General features: G+C 36.9%; 3 protein-coding genes across 3 annotated transcripts; all 3 read right to left on the reverse strand.

Annotated features, from left to right (window-relative positions):
* Positions 1 to 3,079: 3,079 nt before the first annotated feature.
* LOC104227122 (uncharacterized) lies at positions 3,080 to 4,825 on the reverse strand. Its single transcript, XM_009779280.1, has 5 exons — positions 4,532 to 4,825; positions 4,355 to 4,483; positions 4,087 to 4,249; positions 3,377 to 3,951; positions 3,080 to 3,271 (listed from the first exon to the last, which is right to left on the reverse strand). Exons 1-5 carry the CDS (start codon positions 4,823 to 4,825, stop codon positions 3,080 to 3,082), a joined length of 1,353 nt encoding a protein of 450 aa, XP_009777582.1.
* A 2,635-nt stretch (positions 4,826 to 7,460) lies between these two features.
* LOC138881825 (GRIP domain-containing protein RUD3-like) lies at positions 7,461 to 8,482 on the reverse strand. Its single transcript, XM_070162107.1, has 3 exons — positions 8,328 to 8,482; positions 7,905 to 8,129; positions 7,461 to 7,812 (listed from the first exon to the last, which is right to left on the reverse strand). The coding sequence occupies exons 1-3, from the start codon at positions 8,480 to 8,482 to the stop codon at positions 7,461 to 7,463; spliced, it is 732 nt and encodes a 243-aa protein (XP_070018208.1).
* An 83-nt stretch (positions 8,483 to 8,565) lies between these two features.
* LOC138881826 (uncharacterized) lies at positions 8,566 to 9,087 on the reverse strand. The gene has a single exon (XM_070162108.1). It carries the CDS (start codon positions 9,085 to 9,087, stop codon positions 8,566 to 8,568), a length of 522 nt encoding a protein of 173 aa, XP_070018209.1.
* Positions 9,088 to 16,545: the final 7,458 nt, after the last annotated feature.

Genomic DNA, 16,545 nt, shown 5'->3' on the forward strand with positions numbered 1-16,545 from the left:
GTGGGGATGCCGACATTTGAAATTAGGACATACTAGTTTCAAAGAAATAAGTAGAGAAAAATGCAGTAGTCTGGTAAAAACTTCAGTACAGACAAGAAGAGAGAGTCCTATTATGTGAGTAAGAGTTCAGAAGAGATTGTGAATTGTCCGTCTAAAGTGTAGAAAGGTCGTGCCCTTTATAGTGTAAAAACCAAGTAGAAATAAGGTAAGAAATAATTGAAGAGCTGATTGTCAATCAATTACACAAGACTCCCTTTAGTTAAGGGATTCAGATTCAAATGGGTATAAACCAATTAAGGAAAGAAATTAATCAAACACTTTGTGCAAAGTAGGCAATTGGGGGTGAATACATAAAAGTTATTTAAGGACAGGATTTTTGAAATAAACGGTTTGTATAAATAAGGTAAGGAAATCAATTGACAACTACTAAATCAACAGTCAGGGATTTTGTATGAATGAACCTAGTCAAAAAGATAGGAAAGGTTTTTAACGTAAGGGAAATCAGCAAACAATGGAAAAGGAATCAATCAGACCATATTCAGAGGGAAGTATGAACTAGTCACAAATTTAAAAGCCACTTTAAAGGGAAGTCTATCATATATAAGGAGCATACAGACATGTTAAGCATGAAATAAAAGATTGTCATGTCACTGTATTATTAGTAGAAAAATCCAGAGTAGAAGGGTTTAGTAAAAAGGTCAGAATCATATGAAAACAAGGAATTGGTCTGAAAAAGTTGGGGGTTTTGAAATAAGACCCCTAGTTCAGGCAAATCGTAAAATCAAACTTGGCGGAACCCCCAAATTCTAGGGTTTCCACCTTGAATCAAGTACAGAGATGAGAAGGCAAGTAGTCGAAACAGGCTCAGAGGTTTCAGAACTGAAACCACTTGCATGCTTCTTTCATCAATAGAAACTCATGAGAAAACATGATAGCAAAGTAACATGCAAACATAGTAGAAGGATTCAAAGAACATAATGGAAAATACTGATAAGAACAGTAGAAGAAGCATGCTTAAGAGGCTTTCTAGAAGAAGCTTAAACAGGGCTCAACAGAAGAAAAAATAGTAAAAACACTTAAGAATACAGTAGAAAAATATAATAGACAGAACCTAATAGAACATGGTAGAATAAAATACTAGAACATAGTAGAAGAGCATACGAGAACATAGTATAGAAAACACAGTAGAAGAATATACAAGAACGGGGTATAGAAAACATAGTAGAAGAACATGCATGGTAGAAGGAAAACATAAGAACACAGTGGAGGCAAATACACACAAAAGAAAAAGGAGAGAAAGTCAGAGAAACACTTAAACATTTTCAGAAAATCCTAGATCGGAAACGAAGCGATTTTGAAAGTAATTTTTGAAAGAAAAGTTAGGGAAATCATTTGAAAACACAAGGAGAGCACAGATACACAACGGATCTAAGGAAATCGGAGAAAACCTTGAAGGGTTAGGGTTTCAGAAGAACCCTAGAAGTGAGATAGGCTTTGAAAGGTCACCGATCTGAGTCGAAGAGGTCGAAATCAGGCTCAAACCACCATGGTAGGCCGGAGATGACCGTGGAACCTCGAGTCGGCAGAGGTCTGGGTGCAAACCTTCGAGGTCAGGCCTCGAATCTTCAAGTATCAGGTGCGTGGGAGCAAGGGGAGGTGGGTATGAGACTCCCACATCCTGAGAAGCCATGGATTCCGGTGGGTTTCAAGGTAGAAGGGGTGGTAAGAGGCGGTTAGGGTTTGGGAATGTTCGAGAAAGTTTGAGAGAGTTTGAGAGTTCAGAGGCAGCTGGTTAGGTGAACTGATTTAGGGTTAAGGGGTGTTGGTAGATTAAAAAGGAAAGGAGGATTTGTGGCCGTTGATCATTTTGATCAACGACCTGGATTTAATGGGGGGCCGGACGGGTTAACTTAATTTAATCAGGGGCGGGTAGTTTAGAAATTGGGCCAGTCCATTTGAAATTGAAATTGGGGTCAATTGGGGGGGAAGGGTTGATTTAGGCTAAAATCGAAATAGTTAGGGCTAGTATTTAAATAGCCACTTTTTCCCTTTTTATTTTGTAAGAATAGTAAAATGATTTCTGAAAACAATTAAAAGTACTAAATTAATTAATTATACACAAATATTAGATTAAAAATAGTGGGATCAATTTTATAATTATAAACGCAATTAAATCTTAAGATAGGCTAAAATTGCAATTACGTGCAATTTAATTTTAAAAATACTCAATAAATTTGTAAAAAATGTGAAAAATTACCTTAGCTATATTTTGGTATAAATATGAGAATTCAATAAAGGAGTTACCAAAAATGATAATTTGGGAAATAATTATTGATTTTTTCTGATAAAATAAGGCAATAAATTGATTTAAAAATTATTTTTTAAAAATTGGAAAAAACACTTGGACATGCCTATATATGCATACATATGCTATTTTGAAAGTATTTTGCATATGAAAAATATATAGGGAAAAATTAGATATCAACAGTAGTAGTTCACATTAGCTGGAGTTCAGACTGGACTTCGTTCATTTGTAATGCGTACCAAGTGTGTCAGGTTCCCTATCTGGTTCTTGACAGTAAGTTTTTTAGATTATCAAAACATAAAGCAAATACATTGAACACCCATCAATTTCCTCATTTTGATGATGACAAAATTTAGACATTGATAACATTTATTTAGAGCAGAAATAACTAGATAAGGTAACAGGAACTTCACAAGTTCCCCCTGACCTTTTGCTTTTGATTCCCCCTTAATCAGATCCCCTGTTATTTAGATCCCCTCTTATACTTCTCCCTTTTGTCATCATTAAAAATACACAAGCAGGCAAAAAATATAAAGAAGTCTAACACAGTCAACTCATGCCATATATGTGCATATAACATGACATAAAAGAGAAGCAAAGGAAAATAACATTGTACAAGCAAAAAGAAGAGATGTTTCATTGATATGAAAATGGAAAGATTAAACAGGGGCAGTAACGGTGAGATCCAACATGCCAGCATAACAAAAAGGCAAACAAAATAAAACAACAACCACAAAACATTGTAACAGAAGACAGCTGGTCACTGAAAGGTTTCTAAGGGGCACTAGAAGAGGAAGACTTGGAGAGGGAGGTAGCAAGGGTTTTGAGAACCAGGTCCATACGGTCATTTGCAGATAGCTGTTCTTCAAGCAGTTTTGCACAAATCTCATCATTTTCCTTGGTCAAGCGGGCAACTTCTTCATGGGAAGAATTAACAAAACCAGGTGCCCCAACAGCTTGACTAAGCTGAGTTTCCAGTATGGCATTTTAAGTCCTCAATCTTCTGATCTCTTCGGTAGCAACATTTTGAGAATTGATCAGCTGAGAAATGGTCGATGTGCTTCCACCAACCTTTTCTACACACTCACATTCTTCCAGAGTGGTTTTGGAGAAAGTTTGCTTGCGGGTTCCCACTTTGGGATTATCCAAGGGAACCTTGTAGAACTTAAACACTCGAGTGAGGAGAAAGCCATATGGAAGCCCGTAATTGCCACCTTTAAAGTTTGCCACCTTTTGCATATGTTCTATCATGATTGCTTGCATATTGATCGGGACAAACTCATCAAGTGCCTCAATTAAGACCAGATCAGACTTTGAAGCGATAGACCGCCTCTCAGGACGAGGTAAAAACACCTTATTGATCAGCTCAAAGAGAAGCTGATACTCAGGCAGTAATGCCTTCTTATGCACCCGTTCCCCCTGCTGAATAGCTTGCTCTTTCATAATAGTTCTCCTAAAGTTAGCACTACAAGAACCCTTGACTGAGGATATCCCTTCACATGAAATTTGGAGAACTTTCCCCAATGCTGACGCGTCAAGCACAATGTCTACGGCATTTACTAGTACACAGATGTGGTCCCCCTCAACAGTGAAGAGAGATACGTAGAAATTTTGCACCGCGTCTTCGTACACCTTAAGCACATCCTCTAGAAACAAATGATCTCATTGCTGAAATTCCACCATCTCCCAAACTTGCCTCATACTTGCCATCCCTGAGATTGCCGAATCAAACATACGACCCTACAAGATTTTCTGAGTTCTCAATCTCTCATGCCAGATACCACTGTCACTGGGTATGACCTTCATAGAACTAGGTCCCCTTACAGTTTCCCGTTTTTGTTTTCTAGAAACTTTGACAGACTTCCCTTTCTGGCTTACAACCCCCACAGTATCCCCTTCAAACATAGTTTGCTCAATGACAACCTTCTTGGACTTACTGCAACCCTGCACAGAAGTTCTAGTTTGTTTTTCAATAGCTTCATCAGAAGCTCCAACCACAGACTTCTGGGTTTTTGTAGATCATTTTACTAAATAATTGGGTTCCTCTACAGTATCTTCGTCAGCCTCAAACACTGGAATGCTTTTGTCAATCACAAATTCCCCTTGTTTTGTCGATCTCTTTTTCTTTTTCTTGACACTCCTCTTACTTTTCTTCAAGGCAACCTCGAAAGTCTCTTTCTACTGCAAACTGGTAGTGGGTCATTTGGAAGAGAATTCAGGGGTTACTGCTGGTTTGCGCATCTTAAACCACGCGCTGAGAGCAATATCATCTTCATCAATAGGGACTTCACTGGGTGGAATGGATTCCAAGGGCTTAGAATAAACAAGAGGTTCCTGGGTTGATTCAGTTGGAAGAGAATCAGGTTCTCCAGCAGGTTTTTCTGTGACTATTTCATGGACTGGAGACTCGAAGAGTACCAAGGTTCTTTCATCTCCTAGGAATGGAGTCCCCCCCCCCTTCCGAGACTCAGACAAAAGGGAGGCTCCTTCATTCAAAAGACTCTCAACAGCAATAGCCATGATATTGTGAGCTGCTTTCTTTTTTGGTGACTACGTGAGAGCCACTGAGTCCAAAATGGAGGGGTTTAGATACTGATCAGGATCATCCTCAGAGATCTCTGACACCTGAGAGGTAACACTTCTGAGTGTTCTTTGGTAAGATCGGAAGAAGGAGGAGACATGGAGTTTTCAACACATGGTAAGGAGACAGAGTTTGAAGGAGAGAGGCAAGTGACAAGAGATAAGAAGGAAACAGGTGTGGGTGCAGTAGTATTGGGGATAATGGAAGAGTGGATTTCTAGGGGTGACTTTAAGGAATATGGAGAAGTGGGAGTGGTGTTGATGACAGAAGAAGGGAGAGATTGTTCGTTTTCCATTGTAGGAGAATTTGGTAGAGAATTGGAGTGAGAAAGAAGAGAGTCTTATGGGAAGAACGACTAATGATGAGAAAGGAGAGGAACGGGTTCCAAGGGGTTTTTTGAAATGACGGTAGGTTTGTAGGAATACGTAATGTGCAGAGGAGGTGAAAGGATTTGAAAGATTAGATGTGACATGCAGACTATGAAAAGTCGGATGATGTGGCAATTGAATTAATTTTGTTACCCCTTTTGAGAAAGCATGCGAAAAACACATTACTACTAACCTGTGGTACATGAACCTGATTCCTGAGCGGTTTTATAAAAGATTTTTGCAGCTCCTATTTCGCAGTTCAACATTGTACCTTTAGCTTCTATGATCGTCATGCGTGTTTACCTGCAATGGTATAGATGTGAGTTAGGCTAAGTCAAAAAACACTTTAGCCAATTTTACCTGAATGAGACTTTCACGGTCATGTAAGCAGAACTAGGTTCTCTCATAGGTTTAATTACCCCAAGTGCCATCCTATTTCTCTCAAAGAGTTCCCTGCTCACAACCTTTGTGAGGGAGCCTGCATCAGCTGTTGAGAGAGCCACTGGTTTGTGTTTTCTCGTACCCCATGAGGTTAGGCATGATCCAATAGAATGAGCCATTCTAGATGTGCTCTTCTTGACCACCAGATAACCTTGTTTCCTTCAAATTGATGCAGTTTCTCTTTTATTGTCTTTACCTGTCTCCTTCATCTAACTCATCGTATCAGCCTTGCCATTTGAAACATCATACATTTCCCTTGGAACCAAAAGTGGTTCATTATCTTGATCATCACTATTTCCTACTTTGTTAGAAGAGGGATTCTCGTTGAATAGCTCATGAACACTTTCTTCCACACATTGTGTCCTTTTGTCGTGGACTTTGTAGGCTTTGTTCTAAGAGGAATATCCCAGAAAGATTCCTTCATCGCTTTTTACATCAAACTTCCCAAGCTGGTCATTCCCGTTGCTGAGAACATAGCATTTACATTCAAAGGTTCTCAGATGAGTTATTTTTGGTTTTCTTCCATTGAGCAGCTCATAGGGGGTTTTGTTTAGGAGGGACTTGATTATACACCTGTTCTCCAAGTAGCAAGCAGTTTTTATTGCTTCTGCCCAGAGTTTTTTGGCGATTCCATTGTCAATGAGCATTGTTCGTGCCATGTCCTCCATAGTTCTATTCTTTCTTTCAACAACACCATTTTGCTATGGAGTCCTTGGTGCTTTTATTCCATCTTCACTTGGATCTTTCTTGACGAAGTCCACAGATACCTTGAAAGTATCATTCTTTGTTCTAACAACCAGTGACCAGGTGAATCTTGAATTTTGGCAGACTACGAACCAGGTCTCTCTAAATCAGTTCATTTAGAGGTGAGAAGCTTGCATGCCCCAATCTTCTTATGTCAAAGTCCTGCATCATCAACAACTGCCTTTAAGTAGCCCATATCACCCGCTTGTAGAGATTCAATGTTAGCAACGTAGATGTTCTTGTATCTTTTGGATACTAAAACCACTTTGATAATTACCAGATTAAAAATTGTGCACAATTTTAATACGAACTCTACTTTGTTCCCTTTATCACAAATTTGAGAAACACTCAAGAGACTGTGCTTCAGGCCCTCTATATAGTACACGTTCTCAATTGAGTGTGAAAGAGACTTCCAACTTTTCCAATACCGAGAATGTACCCCTTTTTCATTTCCAAAGGATACATTCCCCTCCCTACAGGACTTTCAGTGAGAGAAAATCCATGGTGTTTCTAGTTATGTACTTTTAGCAATCCGCTTCCTCTCACTGTTCCCTACACATATAAATTATGGGTTAGATTTAGGAACCCAAACTATTTTGGGTCCCTTGTTATGAGAAAAGGTATGAATAAGATCTTTTTTAATCCGTGCAGGCAATATTCGTTTCTTGCGAGTGGTACCTGGTCCCTCTTTAGTAGTCACTTTTCAGTAAACAATTTGTTTTTTTGAACAGGCTGAACCCTGGCCCGATAATTTTCTTTGAAGTGCCCATTGTTCCCACAGTGGGCACAAAGCCAGTTATCAGGAATTGTGACATACTTGTTGTGAGGGTTGTAAAGAGTTTTCTACTTTTGAAACCCGATTCTCTGCCTGTTTCCACTATTGTTGAAGTACATGGCAGTGACAGCATCTGAGGACTAGGTCCACTTGAGGGATTTCCCAAGATCAACTTTTACTTTCTTCAATTCAGCTTGAAACTGCCTATTTTTCTCGAGTTCACCACACAAACTATTTTAACATTATTTAATTCCTTTTGAAGCTTGATATTTCTTTCCCCTTCTCAATACTTGCAGGCCTAAGTTTTGATTTGAGTCCTTCAATAGTTCCCTCTAGGTCAGTGATTATCACTAAAAAGTCATCCCTCTCTTGCTCAGTAGCTAAAATTTTCTCTTCTAGAGTGTGTTTTTCATTGCTAAATCTTTCTATGGTTTCCTTCAAATCAGCAACCACTACCATCACGTCATCTCTCTCATTTTCTACGCTATTTATTTTTTCATTCAAAGCTTCCTTTTCTTTTTCAAGATTAGCTATGGTCTTATTTAGATCAACTACACAGACCACCAGATCATCTCTAGATTGTTCAACATCTCCTAGCCTATGGTCAAGATGTCCTTATCATTAATAAGGCTATAATATGCGTCAATTAGGACATTTGCTAATGATATTAATTTCTTAGAAGAGTAAGACTTCAGATTTCTCTGAACATCCCTGAAATTTACCTCATCATTTTCATCCTCTTCATCATCGACAGACTGAGCCATCAGTGCAAACAGTGAGTCAAATTTCGTTGCTTCAGTTTCCACTGCCTTCATGGAGTTGTTTTCTACATCAGGTTCCCCTTCTAATTCACTGGAGGAGTTTCCCCAAGCAGCAAGAGCTTGCTTCACAATATTGTCGATTGCACTTTTTCGACTGAATCATTTGTCAGGAACCAGGTTCCTTTTTGTCGCTTTGTCAATGTTTTGTTTGTATTGCTCCTATTTCAAAAGTGGGCAGTCTTTGATGAAATGCCCTGGCTTTCTACACTTGTGACAAAGATCATTGTTCCTTGCCTTACTTGAGCTGCCTCTTTTTGGTATACCACTATTTCTTCGAACCATCTTTTGAAACCTTTTAGTAAGATAGACCATATCACTATCTTCTTTACTTGAGTCACTGTTTTCAGCCTTGAGCACCAGGTTCTTCTCCTTCTTTGGCTCTCTCCTTTCAGTGTCTTTCTTTCTTTTCATCTTGTATGTCTTCATATTTCCAATCAGCTCATCCATGGTTAGAGTTTGCCCAGCTTTAGCTTCAGTGATGGCATTCACCTTACTCTCCCAAGAGCCAGGTAGAACACTAAGAATCTTCCTTATAAGCTTATTTCTAGGAATAACATCTCCAAGTGATGAAGCTCATTTATGATGGATGTGAATCTAGTGTGCATATCTTGTATAGACTCATCATCCTTCATCCTGAAGAGCTCATACTCGGTGATGAGCATGTCGATCTTGGACTGTTTAACTTGAGTAATTCCTTCATGTACGGTTTGTAATGCTTCCCATATTTCCTTAGCAGAATCACAAGCTGAGATTCTGTTGTACTCATCAGGTCCTAAACCACATACCAAGATTTTCTTGGCATGATAGTTCTTTTCTACGGCTTTTCTATCAATATCACTGTACTCTTTTCTATTTTTCGGCACCATTGGTCCAGTTTCTCCAAGCTTCTTCATAGGAACATGTGGACCATCACAAACAACGTCCTGCAGCTCGAAGTCTTCTGCCATTATAAAATCATGCATACATGTCATCCACCAACCGTAGTACTGACCATTGAATCTAGGAGGTCTGTAGGTTGATTGCCCTTCCTCAAAGTTAGGAGGAGCAGCCATTGAGATCCTTTCTAGGTGTTAACCTTTTAGAAATAACCTACTCTAATACCAATTATTAGAATATATAAATCCACCAAACTATAGAGTATCTGGTCCTCTATGAGTTTCCACTGAGAATACTAATTAAAATAGTAAGTAAATGAGACACGGAATTTTTACATGGAAAAACCCCAACTCAAGGGGATAAAAACCACGACCTACACTGGTAGGCTTTAAACATCACTAACTTGTAATCACACTATTACAAGACACTTCGTAATGACTCTATTACAAAGACTTCAACTCAACTAACTTGTGATACACTTATCACAAGCCACTTTGTCACTTACTAGTTAGAAATACTTTAACTTATGACTATCTCTAGTCACAACACAGACTCAGAAGGTTTATGATTTTGAGTTTCCTAAAACAAGGCTTCTAAGAAAGCAAGATAAGAGTTACAATGAAGAACAAACATTAAGATTACAACTCAACTACGGATACACATAGACTCATTGTGGAACTAGTCCTTAGTAGAGTTGTCTTCTTGTTCTTGACACACTTGTGACTTCAATGCTGGATCAGATCTTTAATTTCTTGAGAGAGTATCACTAAATGCTCAAGTAAAAATGTCATGTGCCTTGCACCATGTTGTTATACTATCAAAAACATCCCAAGAATGATATCAATTCTTGGTTGGTACACGCATCTTTCTAATGGGAAGTGACTGCTGCACTGTCTAATGTATTGTCGCGTGTGCAATTGCAGGCAATTACTTTCTGAAGTTGCTTTCTAGGTGTATATTTGACTTGTACTTCTGTTAGAGAACATCCAGGGATCAGGTCCCTATCTTGTTCATCTTTTCTCTTTATTTGCAGCAGTTCACATTAGCCGGAGTTTAGGCTGGACTTCATTCATTTGTAATGTGTACCAAGTATGTCAGGTTTCCTATCTAGTTCTTGACAGTAGGTTTGTTAGATCATCAAAACATAAGGCAAAGATATTGAACACCCATCAGATTATTACTACCTAAAAAAAGCTAAAAGACATATATATTTTTTTCTTCTTCTTTTTTCCTAATTTTTTTTAGACTTTAATCCCTGAAGAAACTATCTAGGAGATCCATCGTCAGGAAAAGTACAAATTATTTTAATTTTTTTGCATATGTAAAAAAATTCAAGTTATTAAAACTGTTACTAAAATACTACACTACCAAGAAAAATAAAAATAAGAAGTTAAACTCAAAATAAGAAGTTAACATTTATTTTTACTACTAACATACTACTACTACTAATTATCTAGAGGAATTTTCTCATCCCACACTTAAAAGAGTGCAGTGTACCCAATGCACAAATAAATCAAAAATAAATAGCGATGGTGAACAAGAAACTCCCTAAAAGGCCAAAGGCCGAAGAAATAGCGGCTCACGGGGTACTTAGACTTCTCCCAAGGATGGTACTTTGTACGGTACCTCATACTAGTTCCAACCATCTGACTCACTTTTGCACACTTCCTATGGCTTTGCTCCCATGCTCAAAATCCTACAAAATAAACCAACACTACAAAAATAATACAATAAGAAAAAAAAATAATCAAAACTAAAAGAAAGCAGTAAAGCTGGATTGCCTCCTAACAAGAGCCTAATTTAACGTCGCGGCACGACGTGAACCACTTTTTTCTCCACCTCGAACTTATGAATTGTACCCCTAACATGGAATCGAGTCTGCGGCTATGCTCCAGTGGTGGGGCTACAAAGATAACTAGGCCAAGCAATAAAATTTTCACTCTATACTTCTCAACCTTTAGATGGGGAATGTAATTTTTGTTTTTTGCCACAACAAATTCAAGAATATAGGCAATCTCATCCTCACCCTTTGACCCCCTCATTAGCTCAGATGGATCGATTACTATCTTACTATCTGAACACAATGTGGAAAATGATTGGAATGAGGTCTAATGTGCCCTAACTCATAAGTTGTACTACTATTTACATCCCCATATATACAGACACTCAAGTCTCCCCATATGGTCTAATGATTGGTGTATGCGGCGAAATCAGAGGGCTAAATTTCTCGCCTATCAAGCCACTTCGGAAGAATACCTCGAGACCCCGAGGACGTGGAGTTGCGACCGAGTCCTCTCCGTCGGGGCTCGTCGAGGCCCGACTCAAAGAAGACGAAGATCGAGGCTGGAACAAAAAGGGGAGTTTCCAAGGCACGCGGCTAAGTCTGACAGAGTCGGCCTACCCAAAGCCTGTGTCGAGGCGTCATGTCTAGCCGTCCCATCTCTATGCTTTTGTAATTAATGTATGTTGTACTATAAAGGGTTTCTCCTCCTATATAAAGGAAACCCATACTACTTTGTAATCGGCTGATGTTGCTCCAACTATTCTCTACAAGATCAATAATATCTCTCTCTTTCCTCTCTCTAACTTACTCGCTCTTACTAGCTCGAGGCCCCTCATAGCATTTATCACCTTCATACTTGTTCTTCATTTATTGCTTGGTATTGGCCATGAAGAGCCCTCTTTAATTATATTCAAACTATTATCTCATTCCCGACTATCCCCGATAGCTTGAGCTCGAGCCAGATATCGACCCCGAGGCCCCTCATCAACCAGACCGAAGCTAGGGTAGCAAGCCCCTCGGTTTGATTACTGCCCTATTTTAGCTTGTATCTCATCATTAAACTTTGTACTCTTAGCATCAACTGCTCTAATAACTAGCATAAAAATAGATCACGTATTTTTAGAATCCCATTTACAAATTTAATTGTTGGTACCATTTTCACGGTAAACAATTAGTATTCTCGTTTTTGCTTCTCAACTTGATCTACAAGATTTTTTTCAGTTTTACACAACTCATCATTAAGTTGTTGGGTGTTACGCGCATCAACCTTTGCACTCAAATCTGCATCCAAGTAATGCACGACCAAACCAAATTGTCAACTTCATGTGCAAGATCAACTCTCTCCTTAGACCAATCATTCACCAATATTGTTAGAAGACCACTTCGTTTAGTATATTCCCTTAATTGAGAATATTCGTTCCAATGCTAACCCTTACTCCCATATTCAAATTCAGACTTCCCAGAGTTCAGGTCATGACAAGCCTAAAAAGACAGGCCATAATAGTCTTCTGTCAACCAATCATCTTCATCAATAACCTTACTTCCGTATATTTCATCCCCAGATGTCATGTTGAAAGAACTAGAAACATACTAAGAGAAAAATCAAATAGTTATAAAAATATATACATACATACATACATACATACATACATACATATATATATACATATATATATATATATATATATATATATATATATATATATATATATATATATATATATACACACACAAAAAAAAGAAGATAAAATTAAAAGTCTAATCTAGAAAAATAACAAATTTCGAAGTCCCTGGTAACGGCGCCAAAAACTTGTTGCAGCCAAACGCACACACAAGTATACGCGGTTGTCAAGTATACGAGGACTTGTGATTAACTATTAACTAAATTAGACTATCCTAATTATATAAACAAGAATTAAACCTAGAAGTATTTGATTCTAAACTAATTAAAACAAAGAAAAATAAATACTAAACTCTGAACAAAAGGATAACAATTTTTTATGTTATCAATGCGATGAAAATGGTCTAGGGTTATGGGCTATCTAACAATCATATTATATTCTTCAATTGAATTGACTAATTAATTTATTGGTTTATTGGTTAACAGGGTTATATTGCTCATAAGAATCTATCAAGTTATTACTCGCCTATTCAAGCTAACCTAACGCCTATATGTCTATGGAGTTAGAATTAACAAGAATGCATTTATAATTCCTGTAAATCAACCAAGCAAAGCAATTAGGTATATGCCTATCCTAACCTTGAATCCATTCCCTGATGCCCAGGTTCAAGAACTTGCTCAACTCGATCCTATATGCAATCTAGAATTCTCACTTTGGAGTTCGATTTAAGATTCGTAGATAATATTCAATTGGTGATCAAGCAATCAAATAATTAAGTGCAAGATTGAATAAATAAACCAATATGATAAATCAAGAAGGCAAAATCAATATCTGAATAAAAATAGTCGTGAAAGAACCACAATCCTAGAATGTGAAGTTTAGCTCCACATAGACATGATAGAAAAATAATATCTCATACAAAGAAACATAAAAATTACTAAGTTTGGGGGAAGAAAACATAAAACCCGGCCTCCACGGCGGCTTTGTGCTTGTGTTTTCCTCTCAAAAACGTTCTTCCTTCTCTCAAATAGGTTTAGGTTGGCGTTTATATGAGTAGGCATAAGGATGCTAGACCGTTGCTCAATACTGTATATTCAACGTTCATCAATCTGCAGCAAGCACTGACTTTTAGGGGGAAGCATTCGAATGGTCTCCCCTAAGATTTACCTCTTTTCCAAATAAATCGAACATGTCTCTGCTGTGCTATTAGAGGCTCTGGGGAAGTCCCCGCCCTGATCGGTCACTTTTCTGGGCTGGGATCGGGTTTTTTATGAATAGTTTCAATCAATATTCCATTGATTGTAGCTAGTGATTGCTCAGGTCGCATCTTGGGGCGCTAAGAGGCTTTTGTTTTTAGAACAGGGTCATTTCTCCCATTCTTCGATCTCTAGATAGAGTTGCTAGCTTCTTGTCTACCAGTTCTAGGTATAGATTCTTGACGAATCAGCGGTATTTTTGGGGGCGCGTTAGGGTCGAAATAACTGAGTCCTAGTCGAATTAGGATGTGTTTGCATTTTGAGCATCCAGGGTAGCGTGGGGCACTGGCCCTGACCCTCAACTTTTCAACATTTTGTTTTGTGTGCCACAGGTAGCGCCCCACGCTGCATGTGGCCCTCAAATTCGCACTTTTGCCTTTTCGTCCGATTTTCGCTCCAATTCGAGCATTTTCATCCCAAATTGCACCCAAATAATTTCTACATATAGAAATACCACAAATTAGCATAAATTATTATATTATACATCTCAAATCTACGAGAAATGAGCAAAATATGAGGTAATATACATCAAAATATGCATACATTAAGCCAAACATCACAACTGTTGGCGCAGAAGTTAGTTTAACTCGTTTGACTTTCTTTTTTTAAATATTGAAAATGACAATTCCGACCGAATCAGTCAGATTTTTTTTAAAAACCCTACCCGAACTTCGTTCCCCAAAAACAGAAACATTTCTCTTTTCTTCCTCCTTCTTCTCTCATCCTCCTCTTCTCCCCCTCTCGTCCTTCTTCACCATACTCCTCGTTATAGGTAATATATTTTCGCTCGCTCGCTCTCTCTCTCTCTCTCTCTATCTCTCTCTCTCTCTCTCTCTCTCTCTCTTGTTTCCTCTTCCTTTTTCCCTTTCCTTCCTCCTCCCTTTTCCCCTTAATTTTTTTTATTTTATTTTTCGTTTTCAACATTTGTTCCGCGCGCAACGACGCATTTCTTCTCCAATCTTTTTTCCATCGAGGTAAGTAATTTGGTGACATATATATATATATATATCTTGTTTTTATTATTAAATTTGTGGTAAGTTTCTATATATGAACATCATAGCTAGTTGAATTAGGTATGGTTGAAATTTTAGGGATTTTAATTTTTTAATAATACTTAATATAAAATATAACGAGAGAAGAATATGTTGAATTAGGTATGGTTAAAATTTTGGGTTAAACAAGAATATGTTAAGAACTTAAATCTAATTTTAGTAACTAATTAACTTATTTTTGAAATAAAAAAAGATGACATGTTGGCATAAAGTAATTTAAAAAATAACGATAGGAAAGAAGGAAAACGAACTTTCACTTTCACTTCCAACGGTAATTATATAACTAGTTATAGCTTAAAGTTTTGGTGTAAAGTTTGTTGTTCTAGGTTCATTGTTGCTTGCTAGTTTTATTATTAGAATGATACTAAATTTAAATGTTTTCAATTTCAACATTAAGATTAATTTGTAAATTTGAAAAATTATTAGTTAATTTGGATTATATGAACATTTAAGAAGCTATTAAAATTTAATTATTTTAGTTAAAAACTTATATTATTTAGAATAGGGATTAATGTGAGATTTTGAGTGTTAAAAAATATTAATTTAAAAAATAAAATATACCATTAAAGTGTTTTGACACAATGATACGTATATATCTAAAATGAATCTTTGAAAGAGTATAACTTTGTAACCAGTTTAAATAAATCAGATTGTTTTAAATATCTCATTTCTAGATTTCTATTTGTGTAGATGAAATTTGTGCATCATAGATGGATGTATAATAGGAATTATCCTAATCGTACGGTGTTGAGGGATGAATTTATTGAAGGGGTTGTTGAATTTATTGCTAAGGCTCAAACACTTGATGATTTTCTTATTGGAGGAAGCATTAGGTGCCCTTGTGCGAAATGTAAGTGTGTTAAGTTATTGAAAACAAACGAAATTAAAGTTTATCTCTACAAGAAAGGGTTTGTAAAAAATTATTATATATGGATAGTTCACGGGGAGAATCATGCTAGGTTAGATGGTGTTATCTTTCACAATTTTTTTGGTGGTGAGGGTATCCCCATTGCGGAACATAATACAATGAAATGAATCAAAAATTAAATAAATGTTATTTTTTAATTATTAATTTTCGACTAATTCGGCCAAAATTATATATTTTTATTATTTAATTTTAAATAAATATTTGTTTTTATTTATATTATTACAACTGATTCGGTCGGTAAATTCCGACCACTTTGGTCGGAGATTTAAAAATAATTTGGTCGTCTGACCTTTTGAATGTTCCGACTACTTTGGTCGAAAATCACTGACGGATTCGGTCGGAAATTGTTTTCCGACCTACTATTTTCTTATCGACCAATTTGATCGGAAAGTAGTCGAAAATTCGTGATTTTCGACCGATTTTTTCGACCGTTTTCGACCAATCTTATATCAACAATCAAATATTAAGATGTCAATCTAGGCATAATTAATATACATTAAATCAAATTCTGGAGGGCAATTCAATTTTGTTAAAGCAACAAGACTGACAGTAAATTATACTAATATCTTGATGGAAGTGATTCTTATTATGAAACATATTCATCTGATAATTACAAGTTACACAATCGGAACCAAGATCATAAATATTGTAACCAAAAAGGGATAAAGGAAATGGAAAATGCTGGCACAGAATGTCTACACTAATCGTCTATTATATTCAAGGATTGAAATATAATAGAGCGCTTAAGAGAACTATGTCTTCCACAGTTAATTATGTATATACTTTTATTTATTTAATTAGGTCTTTAATATCTTATTTTTTTATTGATGAAGAGTGACGGCGAGACTTGAACAACCCACTACCCCTGCCTACTATATACCATGCATATGTAGCAGTCATTTGAAAGATGATTACGGAACTGGAGGGGCGGATAATCTCATTGACTACTAAGTTATGCTTTTTAACGGTGTTAAAGTGATTTAAAATATAATA

This window comes from Nicotiana sylvestris, chromosome 11 (genome assembly GCF_000393655.2).
Source record: "Nicotiana sylvestris chromosome 11, ASM39365v2, whole genome shotgun sequence".
NCBI classification, from domain to species: Eukaryota; Viridiplantae; Streptophyta; class Magnoliopsida; order Solanales; family Solanaceae; genus Nicotiana; species Nicotiana sylvestris.

What these genes read in the sequence shown, in the direction of transcription:
- LOC104227122 (XM_009779280.1), bottom strand. Translation starts at nt 4,825, where the DNA reads ATGGCTATTGCTGTTGAGAGTCTTTTGAATGAAGGAGCCTCCCTTTTG. An exon ending in TTAAGATGCGCAAACCAGCA is followed by an intron (nt 4,484 to 4,531) that starts GTAACCCCTGAA and finishes AGTTTGCAGTAG; the next exon opens with AAAGAGACTTTCGAGGTTGC. An exon ending in AATGTGAGTGTGTAGAAAAG is followed by an intron (nt 3,272 to 3,376) that starts GTTGGTGGAAGC and finishes CTGGAAACTCAG; the next exon opens with CTTAGTCAAGCTGTTGGGGC.
- LOC138881825 (XM_070162107.1), bottom strand. Translation starts at nt 8,482, where the DNA reads ATGGATGAGCTGATTGGAAATATGAAGACATACAAGATGAAAAGAAAG. An exon ending in ATGGTCTATCTTACTAAAAG is followed by an intron (nt 8,130 to 8,327) that starts GTTTCAAAAGAT and finishes CAAATGATTCAG; the next exon opens with TCGAAAAAGTGCAATCGACA. An exon ending in GATGTTCAGAGAAATCTGAA is followed by an intron (nt 7,813 to 7,904) that starts GTCTTACTCTTC and finishes TCTTGACCATAG; the next exon opens with GCTAGGAGATGTTGAACAAT.
- LOC138881826 (XM_070162108.1), bottom strand. Translation starts at nt 9,087, where the DNA reads ATGGCTGCTCCTCCTAACTTTGAGGAAGGGCAATCAACCTACAGACCT.